Source organism: Festucalex cinctus, chromosome 1 (genome assembly GCF_051991245.1).
Source record: "Festucalex cinctus isolate MCC-2025b chromosome 1, RoL_Fcin_1.0, whole genome shotgun sequence".
Lineage (NCBI taxonomy): Eukaryota > Metazoa > Chordata > Actinopteri > Syngnathiformes > Syngnathidae > Festucalex > Festucalex cinctus.
In genome coordinates this window covers 35749609-35768308 of record NC_135411.1, presented here as the reverse complement: position 1 = coordinate 35768308, position 18700 = coordinate 35749609, and the positions used below count along the sequence as shown (strand labels likewise).

Here is an 18700-nt window from a genome sequence, read left to right as displayed (position 1 = left end):
TTTTGCCCTCATGACTAGGGAACACGGCCGACTCATGTCCTTCCTAGTGCAGGCGCGCCGCCAGGTGTGGCTAGCGCAGTCCCCCTTGTCGGAGGCCTCTAGGAGGGCCCTCCGTGGTGTTCCTGTGGAGCCGGGGGAGCTTTTTGGTTCTGCCGCTGTGGGTGCACTGGAAAGGACGGTTAAGGCTCATGAGACCAGGAAGCAGCTTTCCAGCCTCAATAGGGCCCTGCCTCCCCAACAGGGTAGGCCTGGGGCACGCTCTGCTTTTCATCGCTTTCCTCAGCCCCGGCCTGCCGAGGCTTATGGCACCTGGTGACCCCCGCAGAGGCCCGCCGGGGACTTTCGCTCCTCCGCCCGCTTGCCTTCAGGGCAACCACGGGCTGCAGGCCCCACCCACCGTCCCTCTCGGGCCCCTAGGGGCCGGAGGGCCAGGGACTGAGGTCTTGGGGCCGGCCGTCGGACGTTTTTCCCACCAGCAGCTCAGTTACTAGGCTGCTCGTGCCTCGGACCCATGGGTGGTCTCCATCTTGACCCACGGGTACGAGCTGCAGTTCCGACGCCGGCCTCCTGCTTCCTGTCGGGTCAGGGTGACTCTCATCGCCGACCCGGCAAAAGCCTCAGCTCTGGACCAGGAGCTGTCCGCCCTCCTGGCCAAGGACGCGATCGAGGCCGTGGACCCCCTGGCACAGCCTGAGGGCTTCTACTCGACGTACTTCCTTGTCCCAAAGAAGACCGGTGGATACCGACCGATACTGGACCTGAGGGGACTCAACAGACATCTCCAGTCCACATGCTAACCACGAACGACGTCTTGCAGTCGCTCGCCCAGGGGGAGTGGTTCACGTCTATAGACCTGAAGGACGCCTACTTCCACGTCCCCATCGCATCTCGACACCGTCGATTTCTCCGTTTTGCCTACAAAAGCCGTCACTGGCAATTCCGTGTGCTCCCTTTCGGGCTCTCCCTCGCTCCGCGGGTCTTCACTCGGTTTGTGAAGGCTGCTCTCGCGCCCCTGCAGTCTGTGGGCATGAAGGTGCTGCCGTACATCGACGACTGGCTCCTCTGCGCGCCGTAGCGGGCTCAGGTGATCCGGGACACCTCCGATCTCCTGACTCATGTGGCCCGGTTGGGTATCAGGGTCAACTTGCCCAAGTCCTCTCTGGTCCCCTCTCAGCGGACGGACTTCATTGGTGTGACGTTGGACACCACGGTTATGAGAGCCCATCCATCTCCTCACCGAGTCGACGATGTTCTTCGCCTCCTCGCGCTCTTTCGAGGGGGCAGGCTGTTGCCTTACGTCGCCTACTTGCGGCTTTTGGGCAAGCTGACGTCCATGACGGCTGTGGTCCCGTTGGGTCTGCTGACACTGCGCCCACTACAGAGGTGGCTGAACGGCTTCCACTTGGACGCCAAGTGGCACCGCCACCGGAGGCTCAGGGTGTCCCGTCGGCCTCCTCGCCCTGGCACCTTAGAGGGAGAGGGCTTTTCTATTGAGCGGCGTCCCGCTGGGTGTGGCCCCGGCCCGCCGCGAAACAGTCACCACGGATGCCAGCCTCACGGGCTGGGGTGCTGTCTGGCAGCACAGGACGGCTCAGGGAAGTTGGTCTGTGTGCGACAGGCTCGATCACATCAATGTGCTGGAGCTTCGGGCGGTGCACTTGGCACTCTTGCACTTGCACTTCTTGCCATACCTGAGCGGACGGCATGTTCTCATACGGTCGGACAACACCACAACCGTGTTTCACATAAACCATCAGGGCGGCGTCAGGTCCGCCCGTCTGTTGGAGACCTCCCAGCACCTTCTCAGGTGGGCTGCTCCCCGTCTGGCCAGTCTACCGGCCACCTATCTGCCGGGGGTTCTGAACCAGCTTGCGGACTCTCTCTCCCGTCGGGGTCCTCCTCCGGGAGAGTGGCGCCTCCACCCAGAGGTGGTGCGCATGATTTGGAGCAGCTTCGGCACGGCGGAGGTCGATCTCTTTGCCTCCGAGGACTCAACCCACTGCCCACTTTGGTTTTCCCTGAGCGAGGCCACCAGCCCTCTGAGTCTGGATGCACTGGCGCAGCCGTGGCCGGAGTGCCTTCTCTACGCCTTTCCGCCGCTCCCTCTGATATGGCTGACGCTTCAGAGAGTTCTTCAGGAGGGGCACACGCTGTTGCTGGTGGCCCCCTTCTGGCCGGCCCGGACGTGGTTCCCCCTGCTCCGTCAACTGTGGCGTCTCCCCGACAGGGAGGACCTGTTGTCTCAACAGGGAGGTCGGATTTGGCATCCCGACCCTCGGCGCCTTCGCTTGTGTGTTTGGCCACTGAGGGGCCCCAACCGCTGCTGACCGGCTGTCCAGAGTCTGTCACGCGGACCATTCTTAATGCGAGGGCACCGTCCACTCGGCTACAGTATGCCAACAGGTGGATGTTGTTTGTGGCGTGGTGCGGAGAACGCGGGGTGGACCCTGTTTCGTGTTCCATCCCCACCATCCTGGATTTCTTGCAGTCCCTCTTGGATAAGGGCAGGTCTCAGTCGACTCTGAAGGTGTATGTGGCAGCTATTTCTGCCCCGCATGTTGGTGCTGATGGCGGCTCCGTGGGGCGCCATGAGCTGGTGTCCTTGTTCCTCAGAGGGGCTCTGCGTCTTCGTCCCCGCCCGGCTCCTCGGGTTCCGGCGTGGGATCTGCAGTTGGTGCTGGACGGCCTGTGCAGGCCTCCCTTCGAGCCCCTGGCGGGGGCGGACCTTCTGTGGGTGTCGCGCAAGACTGCACTCTTGCTCGCCGTTGCCTCCGCCAAGCGCGTCGGCGACCTACACGCTTTATCGGTTACCCCTGAGTGCCTGCGATGGCACCCGGATGGCGCCGGCGTCACTCTGTGGCCGAACACTGCCTTCATTCCCAAGGTGTTGTCTGGCTCTCGTTCTAACCAGCCTCTACGGCTTAAACGTTATGTACCCACTCCTGCTGATGGCGGGGACAGGCCGGAGCTCTTGTGTCCGGTGAAAGCCTTGCAGTGTTACATTGACGCTACGGCGGGCATTCGTACGTCTGCCCAGCTTTTTGTTTGTTATGGTGGTCCTACCAAGGGCTCCGCTCTCTCCAAGCAGCGCTTGTCTCACTGGGTCGTGGATGCCATTCGCCATTCCTACCTGCTGTCGGGCCGCCCCCTGCCGTCAGGGGTGCGCTGTCACTCCACCAGGAGCGTTGCCACGTCTTGGGCTGCCCTGAGGGGTGTTTCCCTGGAGGATATCTGTGCTGCTGCCTCATGGGCGACGCCTTGCACCTTCTCCAGGTTTTATAGCGTGGATGTCGCCTCTCCCCATCCGCTTGGCGTGATCTTGGGTCCTGCTGGGGCTTCTCAGTGAGGTTCGTGTCTGAGATCCCTCGCGACTACGCCGGTATTAGTCATTCAGTGCTTAAAGCAGCGCCTTCTGGCGGTCGGGAGGGACGAAATAGAACGAAAGTTACAACTGTAACTACGGTTCTATGAGTCCCGGACGACCGCCAGGGCGTCATGTCGCTCGGAATCCTCGTGTTCACGCGAGAAGATTCCGTAGGAAACGAACCTTGGGTGACACCGGAACTTATACCCTTCTAGGGTCACCCAGGGGTCACAGGTGACTAATTTGGTATGCATTACTCGAACTGCGCATGCGCAAAAGGAACATTCAGTGCTTAAAGCACCGCCTTCTGGCGGTCGTCCAGGACTCATAGAACCGTAGATACAGTTGTAACTTTCGATTCAATGAAAAGGCCACGGCCCCTGTTCATTTTGTCCAAAAACAAGTATACCACAATTGTAATTTTGAGTTAAAAAAAATAAATAATCTGACGAGTTTCCAAAATTGTTCAGCCCTAGTGTAGACCCAAAAGGACATTTTTTTAAAAAAAATCTGTCATAAATTAATGTGTACCATGTGTGTGCAGGTTGAAAACATCCTTCTTCGTGTCTGGCAGTCAGGACTATACAGTAAAGGTGTGGGATCTCCCTGCAGACTTATCTACCACTGGCACAGACTTGCATCAGCTGGCTGCACGTGCCACAGAGAAGGCACACGATAAGGTATGCTGGCAACGATGAACAAGAAGAAAAAGGGAACGCGTGACAACAACCAGATCTTCAATTATGTTCAAATTATTTATTTAATTGTTGGGCATGTGTAATAGTAATACGTTGATGCACAACCACATTAAGTTAGAATTAGCATAATTTTTTAGCCTTGCAAATTATTTAGGATAATTGGCGTTCATGTAAACAACTATTATTTGGAGCAAGGAAGTTGGCATTAAAATTAATAAAGAAATCACACGGCGTACCATCACAGCAGTCACGTCGACTACTGAGCGCGCCAAATTCCCTGCAGGCCAATGCAATGTAGCGCGATCACCTGCAGCCAATGATGGCCAAGCGGCGCATATTGTCACGAATCATTTGAGTCCGTTGTGTGTCTTCACCTCCGATGAACCCCTGAGACGGACTCACTGAGACACTGGGGTTGTATTGAGCCCAGGTTAAGAACCACTGCTCTAAATTGTCCATAGGTTTGAATGCAATTGTGAAAGGTTGTTGGTTTATATATACGCCCTGTGATTGGCCACTGGTACAGGAGAAACAATAGACGTGAATTTAGAATGGTCTTAAGGTGGACTTTATATAAATTGAATTGATTGAAAAAGGATGGATGGATGGATTGAATAAGGAAGCCATGTCACTTTTCTTTAATTACTTGTCTTTTACTTCATTATTTATGTAAAACAGTACATTGGAAAAATCATCCATCCATACATTTTCTTGACCGCTTATTCCTCACAAGGGTCGCAGGGGGTGCTGGCGCCTATCTCAGCTGGTTCTGGGCTGTAGGCGGGGGACATCCTGGACTGGTTGCCAGCCAATCGCTGGGCACACAGAGACGAACAACCATCCACACTCATAAGCACACCTGGGGACAATTCGGAGCACCCAATTAACCTGCCATGCATGTCTTTGGCATGTGGGAGGAGACCGGAGTGCCCGGAGAAGACCCACGCGGGCACGGGGAGAACATGCAAACTCCACCCAAGAAGGCCGGAGCCCGGACTCGAACCGGAGTCCTCAGAACTGGGAGGCAGACGTGCTAACCACTCAACTACCGTGCCGCCCTGGAAAAATCATAAATAACAATAATTATATTAGTGTATTGCAAATATTTCATTTGGGTGTATTAATCATTACAGAAACAAAACAGCTGTTCTGTAAAATTTCTCTATAATTATTCGTGTTGTTCCGATACCGATACTGGTATCGGCAGAGGTGCCGATACTGCATAAAAACAGTGGTATCGGTATCGGTGACTACTCACAAGTAACATGCCGATAACATTAATTCCAACTCTAATATAGGATTTTGGATGCAGCATCTTGTGTCTTGCTCATGCACAACATTCACTCTTATATGACACGTTCACTGCATGCCGATCTAAGATATCCTATTGGCCCTTGAATGCTCTGAACCAATGGCAGGATAGCTTTTTCATGTTGAGGAAAAAAAAAACCTTAAGTATCGGTATGGTATCGGCCGATAGGGCAAAGCTGGGTTTCGGTATCGGGAGCCAAAAAACGGTATCGGAACAACAGTAATAATTATAGTGTATTTTTTTTTTTCCTTATGGTGCAGTAATTATACTTCTAAAAATCTGCCATTTGAACAGGGGTGTTTAGACAGAAGAAGAATATATATAGTACAGTAATAGGATTTAGGAGTAGTTTTGGGGGTTTGTTTGAAGCTGAGATAGCAATTTCAAGTCAAGTGCAGTCCTCAAACCTCTTCAGAACAGTGGATTTCTTTTTAAAGTGAAAGCATAATAGCTAATATGAAATATACAGTCACTGTAAAATCATTCGGAGGTTGAAAATAGATTGATTGCACCATTACAAGTCTTATATGTCAAATCGGAAAACTATTTGCTCCACCTAGCTTTGATCAGACATTGCATTGAGATGCCACCCGCCGACATTTCAGTTTTGTGAATGTGTGGAAAAATGGGCGTTGCATTCTCACCAGATTGATATTTGAAACGCCACAAGAATGAGTCAAAAGTGTTAATTCGGCTCTTGACACTCAACAAAGCGGCGTTATATGTCTCCTGTGGCTTAGCTTTTACCCTCCCCCCCCCACACATTTAGGAGGTTGAATTTAGGAATTAAATTTCTGTAAAATTCTTTTGTACGCTTCTCCTGCTACTGGTGGGTGTTAAAACACCTTCATAACATGGAATCTTGTTCGGTGACTTTGCAACGTTCATTCCTTCTCAGAAGTCTACAGTCAGTATTGAAAAGAAGAGGGACATTCTATACTGTAATTTGAATGTAACTGTCGGAACAATTGCATGAACAAAATTTTGACTTGAATTCTGCATCATATAGACCAGTGGCTCTTAAACTTGTTGGAGATTCGGAACCCCACCAGTTTCCTATGCACATTCACCAAACCATTCTTTATAGAAAAATAAAATGTTATTTTTTTTTATTTTTTTTTTATTTTTGTAACTCAAGACAAAGGTCTAGGGTTAACTAATGAATGAAATGAACAGGGAGCATAGCCTTTTGATTGAATCTGGCTCTCTTTTCCTTGAATACAGAACGTGTTGTGGTCTTGTATTCTCTCTCTCTCTCCATGCAGCATGTTTCTTGTCACGTGTCATCGTGACCTCCGCCGAACCGCTCGGACTAACTCTCCGCACACATTGGGCTCGATCGAACCCAGGTTAAGAACCACTGGACAAATCGATTATTATGCACCTTTTAGTCAGATCCTCATTTAGATTAAATGGTTTGTCTTTTGCGTCTATTCAATGTCTTGTGGCCATCTTCATGCTAACTACCAAAAAAAAAAGGGCAAGCCAAAAGTAGCTTTTCCTTATTTGCTGTAATTACACATCAGATGTGAAAAAAATACTCACGCCCTGTACTTCAGTTGTAGTTCAGGTACTTCTGTAAAAAGAAATAAATAAGACTGTGGTGAAAGCGTTTCAATTTGTTTACCATAGTTGAGTTAAAAAAAAAAAAGAAGAAGAAGAAAAGAAAACAAGTACAGACTCTGACATGTATTAAATAGCTATACTAAAAAGGGAAAATTATAATTTGCTTTTACACAGTGGACTTAAAGACCAAATGTGAAGTAATTTCATGAAATACCATATAGGGTCACAATAGAAGCATTGAAACACTGTCCAACAAATAAAGTATGAAAAAATAATTTATATGTTATATATTTGACGAAATAATCGCTTTTCCGAAGTTTGAGCTTGTCGGGCGACAAACCCGGAAGTGATACGTCACACCGGGAACAGCGATGGCAGCGCTCCATGCAGACGCTATAGAAAGCCACTCAAACGTCGATTCAGACAGCGATATCAGCGATAGGTTGAGCGAAAATGAGGAGAACCAAGTTTTTGAAGAGTTGGAGGAAGAGGAGGAGGTTGGCATTTTATACGTTGGACTTTACATGTACGAGCCAGATGCTAATCAGGATGCTGATAGTGCGCCCAGACGACCTGACATGGAATGGAGACAAGACTCGTCGAGATTACAAGATTGGTAAGATATATGTAGGCAGTGGTATTTTTTTTTATTTTTTTTTATTTGAAGATGCCAGCATTTGGACATAATTTTATATTTTTGTCTGACGTTTTTTTTTTTTAAATAAATAAATCGGACTTTATGTTCAAGCAGTTACTCAGTACTTGAGTATTCTTTTCAGCAATGTTTTTTTTTACTTGTACTTGAGAGATTTATCAATGACTATTTCTTACTTTTGTACATGATTCAGTCCACGTACTTGTATATTTTGAAACAAATGTTTTCATAAACAGAATTATTGACTGATTGGTATAGCAATACACTTGTTCAATAACATTTCTGTTCATGGTGTCATCGCTCAGTATTTTACTATTTATTTATTTATTTTAAATTTCAGGTGTACTTGTGGTAATTGCCAGCAAATGCCTACAGCTGTAGAATGTGTTTGCTGCCATGAAATTCAAAAAGTAGTGACTGTACGTCTACAAGGAGAGGAACACTTCAATCAGGTACTGGACTGCATCACTGATCATCCTGGATTCAATGCTGTGTGCCTGAACCCATATGGATTACAGGTAGCATGGATGACCTACAAGCAGCAGTACAGAGGCAAGGCATTTGATGGGCCACAGGATGCCAAGTATAGACATATTGCCGACAGACAATTTGTGCGCTGGTGCTGGAAGTTTCTTGGTCTGGACAACCGTGTTGTCCTTCCAGCATGTGCAGTGTCTTGTATCAGGGCACATTTTCCACCACCAGGAGAAGAGGAGTCAGCTTTATTCAAAGGGTTTCGTGTTTCACAGAGAAATGTTCCAGAACTGTGATTTGGACTAGTTACATCATAATAAAAATAAACAAATGAGGACAACTTAATACAAGGGATGTGATTCTTTATTTTCTGAGGAATCTCGTATGGTGCTCAGCAATAACATTTGATTTTTCCGGTCTGTTCACTGCTGCTGTAAGAAATTGTGGGTCGACGACCACATCACCGGTTCTGTACTTATTTGGAATGTCAATCAGTTTCATCACCTCTGAAAGGCAGTCATTCACATAGTCTGCAAAAAAAGAAAAAAAAAATTGGGATGATAAATATTTGGGCGACATACATACTTACACTAAGTAATGCATCTGCCTGGAATTGTTTTTGTTTCATAACTTACCATAAGTTGCATCCACCAATATCTTTCTCAGAGAATAGCCACCACTCTTATATTTGGGATAAACGATGCAGTAGGAGTGTATTCCTTCCTTCGCCACTTTCTGTGGTCTCCCAGCATTTTCATTATAATGCATAGCAGCGAGAATGATTCTGGAATTGAACAAAAATTGCCTTATTAACAAATTGTCACATTGTGATGAAATAGCTTTATATCTCAAAGTTCTACATTTCATCCTTATGTTCTACTAGTCATGGACAAATCACACTTGAAGAAGCACATTATATATATATATATATATATATATATATATATATATATATATTAGGGGTGTTAAAAAAATCGATTCGGCGATATATCGCGATACTACATCGCGCGATTCTCGAATCGATTCAATAATCGGCAGAATCGATTTTTTTTTTTTTTTTTTTTAGGATTCACACCTTGAGCATGGAAGAATGTTATATGAACGGCACATTAAGCCTTAATATTTTTATTTTAATGCTGTTCAAACATGAAACAGATTACAACCTCTATAAGACTGAAATTTCAGATAAATAATACATTTTCATATAAATCTTACACTCTACAAGCTTACTGATTAGTATTTTCTAAATATGAATGAAAAAAAATCGCAACAATCGACTTATAAATTCGTATCGGGATTAATCGGTATCGAATCGTGACCATTCGTATCGGGATTAATCGGTATCGAATCGAATCGTGACCTGTGAATCGTGATACGAATCGAATCGTCAGGTACTAGGCAATTCACACCCCTAATATATATATATATATATATATATATATATATATAGTTTTTTTTTTTTTTTTTTTTTCTCGATTCTTTGAGATGGCATTTTTGGTTGAACAGATGCAGTGGAAATTTAATAAATTCCCATTGCACTAGCTGTTATGTTTAAGCCATGAGCACCATCTAGAGGAGCCTCAAAGCAAGTGCTTCATTACGTTACTTTCCCCCCTCATCACTATAGTCTCCATTTCATACATATCAAAGTTTTCTTAAACGCACCTGCTTTTCATTCCGTTGTACGAAAAGTTGTACATCTTTGGGGCAAAGTGATTCACCACACTGTGAAAAGCTTCCACACCACCGGTCTGTCCGAGGTGAGACATCTTCATGACATCGTTGACAAACATGGTCTTTGTCAGGAGTTCCACCACTGCGACATTGACTTCGGTACCTTCAAATGAATTTCATTTCCTTAATTAGTTATAAATGTTAGTTGGCGTGTTACAGATGTTTGGTTGTTCTACAGATACAAGGTATGCCAATATTTCTATGTGTTGACCGTCCCTTTCCATGTCACTCTCCTCTTCACTATCTGTGTCAACCAGTGACATACAGGCTTTTTTCCTTTTGGGTTCTGTTTGGCCCAAGTTGCATTGTATACCAATGGACCGGTAATTTGCCCTCTTCTTGCATTTCTCACATGGAGGACAATACTTCAATGTCTGCATCACTGAACAAATTGAAAAGATAAACATGTTTTATAATCAACGTATGTATATGATTATCACTAATGGCAGTCATTGTTTCAGTGACCACCATTTCAATGTCTGTATCACGGCCATCCAACACATTTGAATCATGCAAGTACATAGTGACTAAAACAACTCCACCTAACTTACTTTTATCCACATTATGTGGTGGCATAACTTCATCATCTTCGCTGTTAGAACAGGATTCATCCTGCAATAACTGACCCTCGTAATCAGCCATTTCTTGTTCAGAGGCAGCTGCAGAGGTGATAGCCTCAGCTACGGCTCGCTTCCTTTCTCGGTTAGCTGCTGCTGCACGCTGGGCAGGTGGATTTTGAATCTGCTGCTGGTCTTGTGGAGGCAAGTGAATTGTTGGGACAGCAGTTGCATTGAGCAATAACCTGCAGAAACATAAGGAGACACTAAAAATATGCTTCGCTCATAAAACCTATAAAACCAACCAGCATTTAAATATATAATAAAAAAAAATACTATCACATTTCATCTAACCCTGCCTTACCAAATATTTAATTATTTAATGACTCATAAAATGCAGTACGATTGACATATGATTGGCAGTTTTTCAAAAGGACGTGTTATGTTCTTTCATCAACAAAGCAATGCTGCCAACCTATTGAAATTTACTTCCAGAACAATTTGTCTCACTGCCATTATTACTCATCGTTGATATGAAAAGCACCGAGACGTTAGCTTTCGGTTAACGTCGCTAGCTTCTACTGTTCATTCCACAACTGTTGGAAGCTCTGCTTTGTCAAAGTCATCAGTGATCTATCCAAAAATTCACGTGTTTTCAAAATAATTGTAATCACTTACTTTTTTGCAAATCCTTTATCATAAGCAGACTGGTTGAGGAAGCAGGCATCTTCGAAGTGTTTGTAACACAGAACACTCTTCGACGATGGCGTGAAATTCATTCGCTTCGCGCGAATGAAAGTTGACCATTTACGTGCCCTGTTATCTTTTGGCCACTCGTACAACTTTTCTTTAGCTTGAGAACAATACATCGCCACACATCGTCGAGTCATCTTACCGAGTAGCAATGCAAACAATGCAGTTCAATGGCCGACTTCTCTCGCAACTTCCTGGTGTGACGTCATTTCCGAAAATTTCCGAAGATTGTCGAAGAAAAGCATTTTCGTTGTCAAGGGCGTTGCTATGGGTTAAACTAAGAACCTGAAAGGGTTGCGTTAAAAAAAACAACGAAAATATGCTGACAATGGTTTAGCCATTGGTATTACTCAAAAACATGGTTGGCCAACCTTACTTCACATTTGGCCTTTAAGTATCGGTATGGTATCGGCCGATAGGGCAAAGCTGGGTTTCGGTATCGGGAGCCAAAAAACGGTATCGGAACAACAGTAATAATTATAGTGTATTTTTTTTTTCCTTATGGTGCAGTAATTATACTTCTAAAAATCTGCCATTTGAACAGGGGTGTTTAGACAGAAGAAGAATATATATAGTACAGTAATAGGATTTAGGAGTAGTTTTGGGGGTTTGTTTGAAGCTGAGATAGCAATTTCAAGTCAAGTGCAGTCCTCAAACCTCTTCAGAACAGTGGATTTCTTTTTAAAGTGAAAGCATAATAGCTAATATGAAATATACAGTCACTGTAAAATCATTCGGAGGTTGAAAATAGATTGATTGCACCATTACAAGTCTTATATGTCAAATCGGAAAACTATTTGCTCCACCTAGCTTTGATCAGACATTGCATTGAGATGCCACCCGCCGACATTTCAGTTTTGTGAATGTGTGGAAAAATGGGCGTTGCATTCTCACCAGATTGATATTTGAAACGCCACAAGAATGAGTCAAAAGTGTTAATTCGGCTCTTGACACTCAACAAAGCGGCGTTATATGTCTCCCCCCCCCCCCCCATCACATTTAGGAAGTTGAATTTAGGAATTAAATTTCTGTAAAATTCTTTTGTACGCTTCTCCTGCTACTGGTGGGTGTTAAAACACCTTCATAACATGGAATCTTGTTCGGTGACTTTGCAACGTTCATTCCTTCTCAGAAGTCTACAGTCAGTATTGAAAAGAAGAGGGACATTCTACACTGTAATTTGAATGTAACTGTCGGAACAATTGCATGAACAAAATTTTGACTTGAATTCTGCATCATATAGACCAGTGGCTCTTAAACTTGTTGGAGATTCGGAACCCCACCAGTTTCCTATGCACATTCACCAAACCATTCTTTATAGAAAAATAAAATGTGATTTTTTTATTTTTTATTTATTTATTTTTTTTTTTTGTAACTCAAGGCAAAGGTCTAGGGTTAACTAATGAATGAAATGAACAGGGAGCATAGCCTTTTGATTGAATCTGGCTCTCTTTTCCTTGAATACAGAACGTGTTGTGGTCTTGTATTCTCTCTCTCTCCATGCAGCATGTTTCTTGTCATGTGTCATCGTGACCTCCGCCGAACCGCCCGGACTAACTCTCCGCACACATTGGGCTCGATCGAACCCAGGTTAAGAACCACTGGACAAATCGATTATTATGCACCTTTTAGTCAGATCCTCATTTAGATTAAATGGTTTGTCTTTTGCGTCTATTCAATGTCTTGTGGCCATCTTCATGCTAACTACCAAAAAAAAAAGGGCAAGCCAAAAGTAGCTTTTCCTTATTTGCTGTAATTACACATCAGATGTGAAAAAAATACTCACGCCCTGTACTTCAGTTGTAGTTCAGGTACTTCTGTAAAAAGAAATAAATAAGACTGTGGTGAAAGCGTTTCAATTTGTTTACCATAGTTGAGTTAAAAAAAAAAAAGAAGAAGAAGAAAAGAAAACAAGTACAGACTCTGACATGTATTAAATAGCTATACTAAAAAGGGAAAATTATAATTTGCTTTTACACAGTGGACTTAAAAAGACTACACACCCCTATTCAAATGTCAGGTCAGTGGTTCTTATCCTGGGTTCCATCGAAACCCAGTGGTTCGATGAGCCAGTCTCAAGGGTTCAAGACCCACACCTGGCTCAATGATTTGTGATGATAGGCCCTGCTTGGCCATCATTGGCTGCAGGTGGGCACGCTATATTGCTTGAACTATATGTGCCGCAGGGATTTTGGTGCGCTCAGTGGTCGACTTGTGGCTGTTGTAATGGTACGTCGTGTGATTAATTTATTACCCTTAATACTATGTCGAGCAAAGAAAAAAAGTGGTCGGACCAATATGTGCAATATGAATTCACATGTATCACGGAATGCATGGTGTTCCACAGGGTTCATTTCTGGGGCCTCTGCCATTTTCATTGTATCTGCTGCCCGTGGGTTCCCTCTTTTTTTTGGGGGGGGGGGGGGGGAATCACATTTTAATCTTCATTAAGGAAGAGTTCAGTGAATGTGCATAGGAAGCCAGTGTGTTTCACTACCACCAACAAGGTTAAAAACTACTGTTATGCTTTGCAAACTATCTACGGGCTATGTCTTATGTTTGACTATAAAAATGTACAGAAAAGGCTACTAGAACAATTGAACTTCATGATTAATGCAGTTCCCGTTCCACCGTGATGCTTCAAAGTAAAATGTCAACACATAAAAGAAATACTGTACTAAAGTACAGAGAAATCTAATTAATTTGAATAAAGAAGTATTTGTACTTTGTTTCTTTCCACCATTGCTGCAAATAGATGATGATTTCCAGTTTTGACCTCCTCATAAGATGATTGTAAATCACAATCCCAAGTTGTGTTCATGGCCGTCTCGCTCCAGGATATCAACAGCGTGGCCGTTTCTCCCAACGACAAACTGCTGGCTACCGGCTCGCAGGACCGCACGGCCAAGCTGTGGTCACTAGCAGGGGACGCAGCCATAGACCTGCTGGGAGTGTTTCGCGGCCACCGGCGCGGCGTCTGGTCCGTGTGCTTCTCGCCCGTCGACCAGGTGCTGGCCACCTCCTCCGCTGACGGCACCGCAAAACTGTGGAGTCTGCAGGACTTCAACTGTCTTAAGGTGGGCCACGGGGCATCTGCACAAAAAAAAAAAAAATAAAAAGATAGAGTAGTGTGAAGTTTGAACTGATTGTTTTGGGTCGTAAAGTAAAACGTATGTTGCTTTAATTAGACGTTTGAGGGGCACGACACATCCGTGTTGAAGATCATCTTTGTGAGCCGAGGCACTCAGCTGCTCAGCAGGTAAATCCGACGACTTTGTCCAGTATGTCACAATATGTGAAAGTAACCAATTGCTGTGCCATCTTTTTACTTGCTTTAAACTTTTTTTCTTTCTTGCTTGTAATTCTTAACTAGTTAAAACAAGTTTTAACAACAATAATACTTTAAATGCAAATACATTTTGAAAAAAAAAAAATTGGGCCGTCATCCCTTAAAATGATAGTGATGTATATTCTGTATGTTTGTCCAAATTGTTCATTTCTTTTTTTCTATTATTTGGAATTTTTATTTATTTAGCTACCACCTTATTTATCTCAGTGGTAGAGTGGTCATCACCCATCCGCAAGGTTTTGGGTTCGATCCTCACCCCTGGTGTCCTTGAGCAAGACACGTAACTCCGATTTGCTCCCAGTGGACCTGGCAGCGCCTTGCATGGCAGCCGAATGCGTGAATGTGTATGCGGTTTTTAACCCTGTGAAGCGCTTTGTGACCTTCTGTCTGTGAAAGGCGTTGTATAAATGAAGGTTATTTCACGCATACGTGTTGATGATTCTCCAGAAGTAACACAACTGATCATGAAATTAAAATCCTTTTATTTCATCTGCGTAATTTTATTTTGAACTTTTAATTTTCAGGAATTGTCTTCTTTTTAACTCAAATTCAACATAAATATAGTATTGCCTTGAAAATAAATAACATACATTAAGAAAAAGAAATGAAAAATAATTAACTTGCGTTTGTTATATTCTGTAAAACTCTTGCAACATTTGCCAAAAATCTGAGCTCTTTTGAATAAGCTTCTTTTAAACAAAAAAGGCTGAAATAACTGAACACATGTTTTAGATTGTAGTTTCTTCAAAATAGCCAGCTTTTGCTCTGATGACTGCTTTACACACTCTTGGCATTTTTACCTCTGGGAACTCCTTCAGTACTGTTGGAAAACCATTTCAAGTGTCTACTCTTGAAGGTTATTGAAGGAATGCAAAGTGTGCAAAAAAAAAAATCAGAGCAAAGAGTGGGTATTAAAAAAAAATTGAATAGAAAATGTTTTCAATTATTTCACCTTCTTTAAATACCGGTACATAACTCCACGTGTTCATTTGTAGTTTTTCGATGCCTTCAGTGAGAATCTACAATGTAAATAGTCATGAAAATAAAGAAACTGAATTGCATGAGGTGTGTCCAAACTACTGAATGTAATTGTATTGAGTAATCGAGTGTAATACTGACAGCTGAAAATATAGATTAATATTGAAAAAAGTCCATGTCAAATAACATTTAATGAAATGGATGTTAATTGGTTGTATAATGACTATTTCTGAATTTTAAAAAAAAAGTGTTCCAAGCAAGGTTTGAATCCTAATGGCGTATTTGTATTGAAAAGTGTCATCTGATGCTAAAAGCTAACACGTCCATGTAGACTTAGACTTAATCATTTCAGTGAAATTATAATGCATTTCCTGATAAGATAGTCAGTTGGTATGCATGTATATCACTTAGCATTACGACCAGGGATATATTTGCAATGTACAATGTATATTTGTCGAAGGTGGGATTCGAACCTGCGACCTCCTGGTTACTGGACAATGCATTTTACCAACTGTGTCACAGAGCAGTATCAGAGAGCTGGTAATGATGATCAGTTGTATGTATGGAAGTGGGCGTGGAAAGTTCAATGTCAGGCCCATTGGAAATGAATCGGGGAAAAAGTTGGTATTTAACGTTAAATTGTGCAAATACTGCAAGTAATGTGGAATCAGACCATGTATGCCCCGGGAGGTGTGAATTTTTGAAGCAAGTTGAAATTTGAACAGTATAAATCGGGAGGGGAGTATTATGTGGGAGTTATTGCATGGCAAAAAAGTGTGGAGAATAAAAAGTGCCTGAAATAATAAGTGGGAAGGCTTTTCAGCATTCCCACAATTATATTCGGCCTTGTTATACTTATTGTGAGAACAAAAATAGCTTCAATCATTTTATTTTATTATTAATTATTATTATTATTATTATTAATTATTATTATTTATTTTATTTTATTTATTAGCATGTGGCTGTTGTTTTAATTTTGGGGTACACGTGTCTTGGGTAGGAAACACTATTAGGCCAACAAAATATAGTTCCAGGGAGAATTCAAAAGGCATGTCGATGTTGTGACAATATACTGTTTATGAGGGAAGGGGAGATTTATTTATTTATTTAAAGTTTGGACTTAAAGAAGGAATTGGAAATTCTCAATTTGTGTTCTAAGTTGAAATAGTTTCGGAAATCCTGTTCAGCTCACAGTTATAACAATTCCACTGATGCGCCCTCTGCAGCGGCTCAGACGGTTTGTTGAAGCTTTGGACCATCAAGACCAATGAGTGTGTAAAGACGCTAGATGCCCACCAGGACAAGGTGTGGGGGCTCCATGCCAACAAGAAAGATGACAAGATGGTGACCGGGTCAGCCGACTCCAACATCACCGTTTGGATGGTGAGGGCTGCATGGTGGATGAATCGATGGTTAGATAGAAATACAGTGTAAAATAAACTAATCCAAATACATATAATAATAATTATATGCCAATAATATTTGGTCAACCTACGTGACAATAGTACATAACTAACTTTAGCGTCAGTTAACAAGCTAATTTGCTAACAGGATGGATGGATGGAATTAACATAGTCGCAAACTAGCTAGCAATGTTTTATCTCACAAAACTGACAGGGCTGCAACTAATTATTTATATAACTGATTAATACGAAAGTTTTTTTATTTTATTAATTGATAAATAAGATTAAAAAAAAATATTTACATTTCCACACTTTTATTAAAAAACAGCATTGTTTCAAATTGACAATGTAGAAAATGAACAAACAAATCAATTAGGATTCAGTCACTGGTTTGGTCCATAACATGTCTGAATACTGTATAGGCAAAAATGTTACTCATTGTTTAACAACGTATAAGCAGATGTTGGAATTTGTCCACAAAAATCTGAGAATATTTACTGTTGAGGCACTAAAATTCAGAGGGTATGGATCATTTTAATTTCAACAAGATCTCTAAATGATTTATCGATTATCAAAATAATCGTCCATTAAAGGGATTCTTCACTTATTTAGCCAATTATAGCAATAAAAAGTTAATATTTTGTCTACAATTAATTTGATACTTTCATTATTTTTCACATACAAATAGTACCTTTAAAAGCACATTTTGAAACTTGCTGTCAACTGAAAATTACATCACAAGGGCTCAAGTCAATCACAGCTCACCTGTTTTCTAGGTTTGGTCATGTGACATTCACAAGCTGAGCTGTGATTGGTTACCTGAGCCCTTGTGATGTCATTTTCAGTCGACAGCAAGTTGCAAAATGTGTTTTCAAAGGTACTAATTGTACATGAAAAATAATGAAAATATCAAATTATAGGCAAAATATTAATGTTTGACTGCCAAAAATGGCTAAATAAGTAAAGTATCCCTTTAATTTAACTGATTTATTAATTTATTGTTGCACCTTGAGGCACCTAATTAGCTCAAGCTAGCTAACATGATGAATAGATTCGATAGATATGGAGGGATGGATGGTTAGATGGATAAATGTTTTTATTTTTTAAATTTCACAATAGTTCCTAACTCGCTTTACCATCAGCTAACTACCTTCCAAGGTAGCTTGTCACTCTAAGAATTTAACATCTCAAGTCAACATGTAGATTTCACAAAACTGTTTTAGCCTGAAGGACTAAACTCACAATTCCGACGAAGTGCCAACAATCAGATTTTTTTTGTTACTCTATTTTTTTTTAAAAACAATATATTTATTGGTTTTTAACAACAAAAACACATACAATTTGGTGCAGAAACAAAAGTCACAACAGGTGAAGGGCGTGGGACATATTTTCCAATGTGATGGTCTCACCTTAGGCGTGTTTGGGTAGGCGTGTATGTACATAAATCATCAATCTGCATATTTTAATGTCATGTGGTTCACACTCAGGCTACTCCACTGTCTGCTTACATTGCCTTCCTATTGGTAGATTACAATTACATGTGAGTCTGCATTCCGAACTGAAGACATCCTGTTCTAACCTATTTCCTCTGCTTACTCAATGATGTGAATTGGGGTTTGGTAATGTTTTTTTAAAGGCATTATTTGTACGTGAAAAAATAATGAAGTTATCAAATTAATTCTGGACAAAATATTAACATTTTATTGCTGAAAATTGCTCAATGAGTCAAGTATCCCTTTAAGAAGCTAATATGCCTGTTTTGCAAAGTGGGAGGAAGCTGTCTGTTGTGTCCAGAAAAAACCCACACAAGCACAGTTGAGAACATGCAAACTCCACAGTTTTGAAACCCAAACTTTA

The 18700-nt window shown here is 42.5% G+C and overlaps 2 protein-coding genes and 1 long non-coding RNA gene across 4 annotated transcripts in view; 1 reads left to right on the top strand and 2 right to left on the bottom strand.

Annotated features, from left to right (window-relative positions):
• tbl3 (transducin beta like 3) overlaps positions 1-18700 on the top strand; it is a 40482-nt gene that overhangs the window by 12570 nt on the left and 9212 nt on the right. Inside the window, exons 14-17 of one of the 2 annotated variants that reach the window (XM_077532688.1) lie at positions 3909-4044; positions 13951-14190; positions 14302-14372; positions 16667-16823. In XM_077532688.1, the coding sequence (XP_077388814.1) occupies positions 3909-4044; positions 13951-14190; positions 14302-14372; positions 16667-16823 (604 nt within the window). The remainder of the gene's footprint in view (positions 1-3908; positions 4045-13950; positions 14191-14301; positions 14373-16666; positions 16824-18700) is intronic. The other variant, XM_077532697.1, reaches the window with a different exon arrangement.
• LOC144026172 (uncharacterized) lies at positions 8415-8797 on the bottom strand. Its single transcript, XR_013285061.1, has 2 exons — positions 8705-8797; positions 8415-8599 (listed from the first exon to the last, which is right to left on the bottom strand). It is a non-coding gene; the product is annotated as an uncharacterized LOC144026172 (long non-coding RNA).
• Positions 9725-11284, bottom strand: LOC144006057 (uncharacterized). The gene is made up of 5 exons (XM_077504708.1): positions 11256-11284; positions 11039-11142; positions 10355-10605; positions 10069-10185; positions 9725-9906 (listed from the first exon to the last, which is right to left on the bottom strand). The coding sequence occupies exons 2-5, from the start codon at positions 11137-11139 to the stop codon at positions 9725-9727; spliced, it is 651 nt and encodes a 216-aa protein (XP_077360834.1). The 5' UTR covers positions 11140-11142; positions 11256-11284.

Bases quoted from the DNA above. Each gene is read 5' to 3' on its own strand.
- LOC144006057 (XM_077504708.1), bottom strand. From the start codon at position 11,139: ATGAATTTCACGCCATCGTCGAAGAGTGTTCTGTGTTACAAACACTTC. The intron at 10,606-11,038 runs GTAAGTGATTAC...ATGTTTCTGCAG, and splicing joins GATAAAGGATTTGCAAAAAA to GTTATTGCTCAATGCAACTG. The intron at 9,907-10,068 runs GTATGTCACTGG...ATTCATTTGAAG, and splicing joins ACCCAAAAGGAAAAAAGCCT to GTACCGAAGTCAATGTCGCA.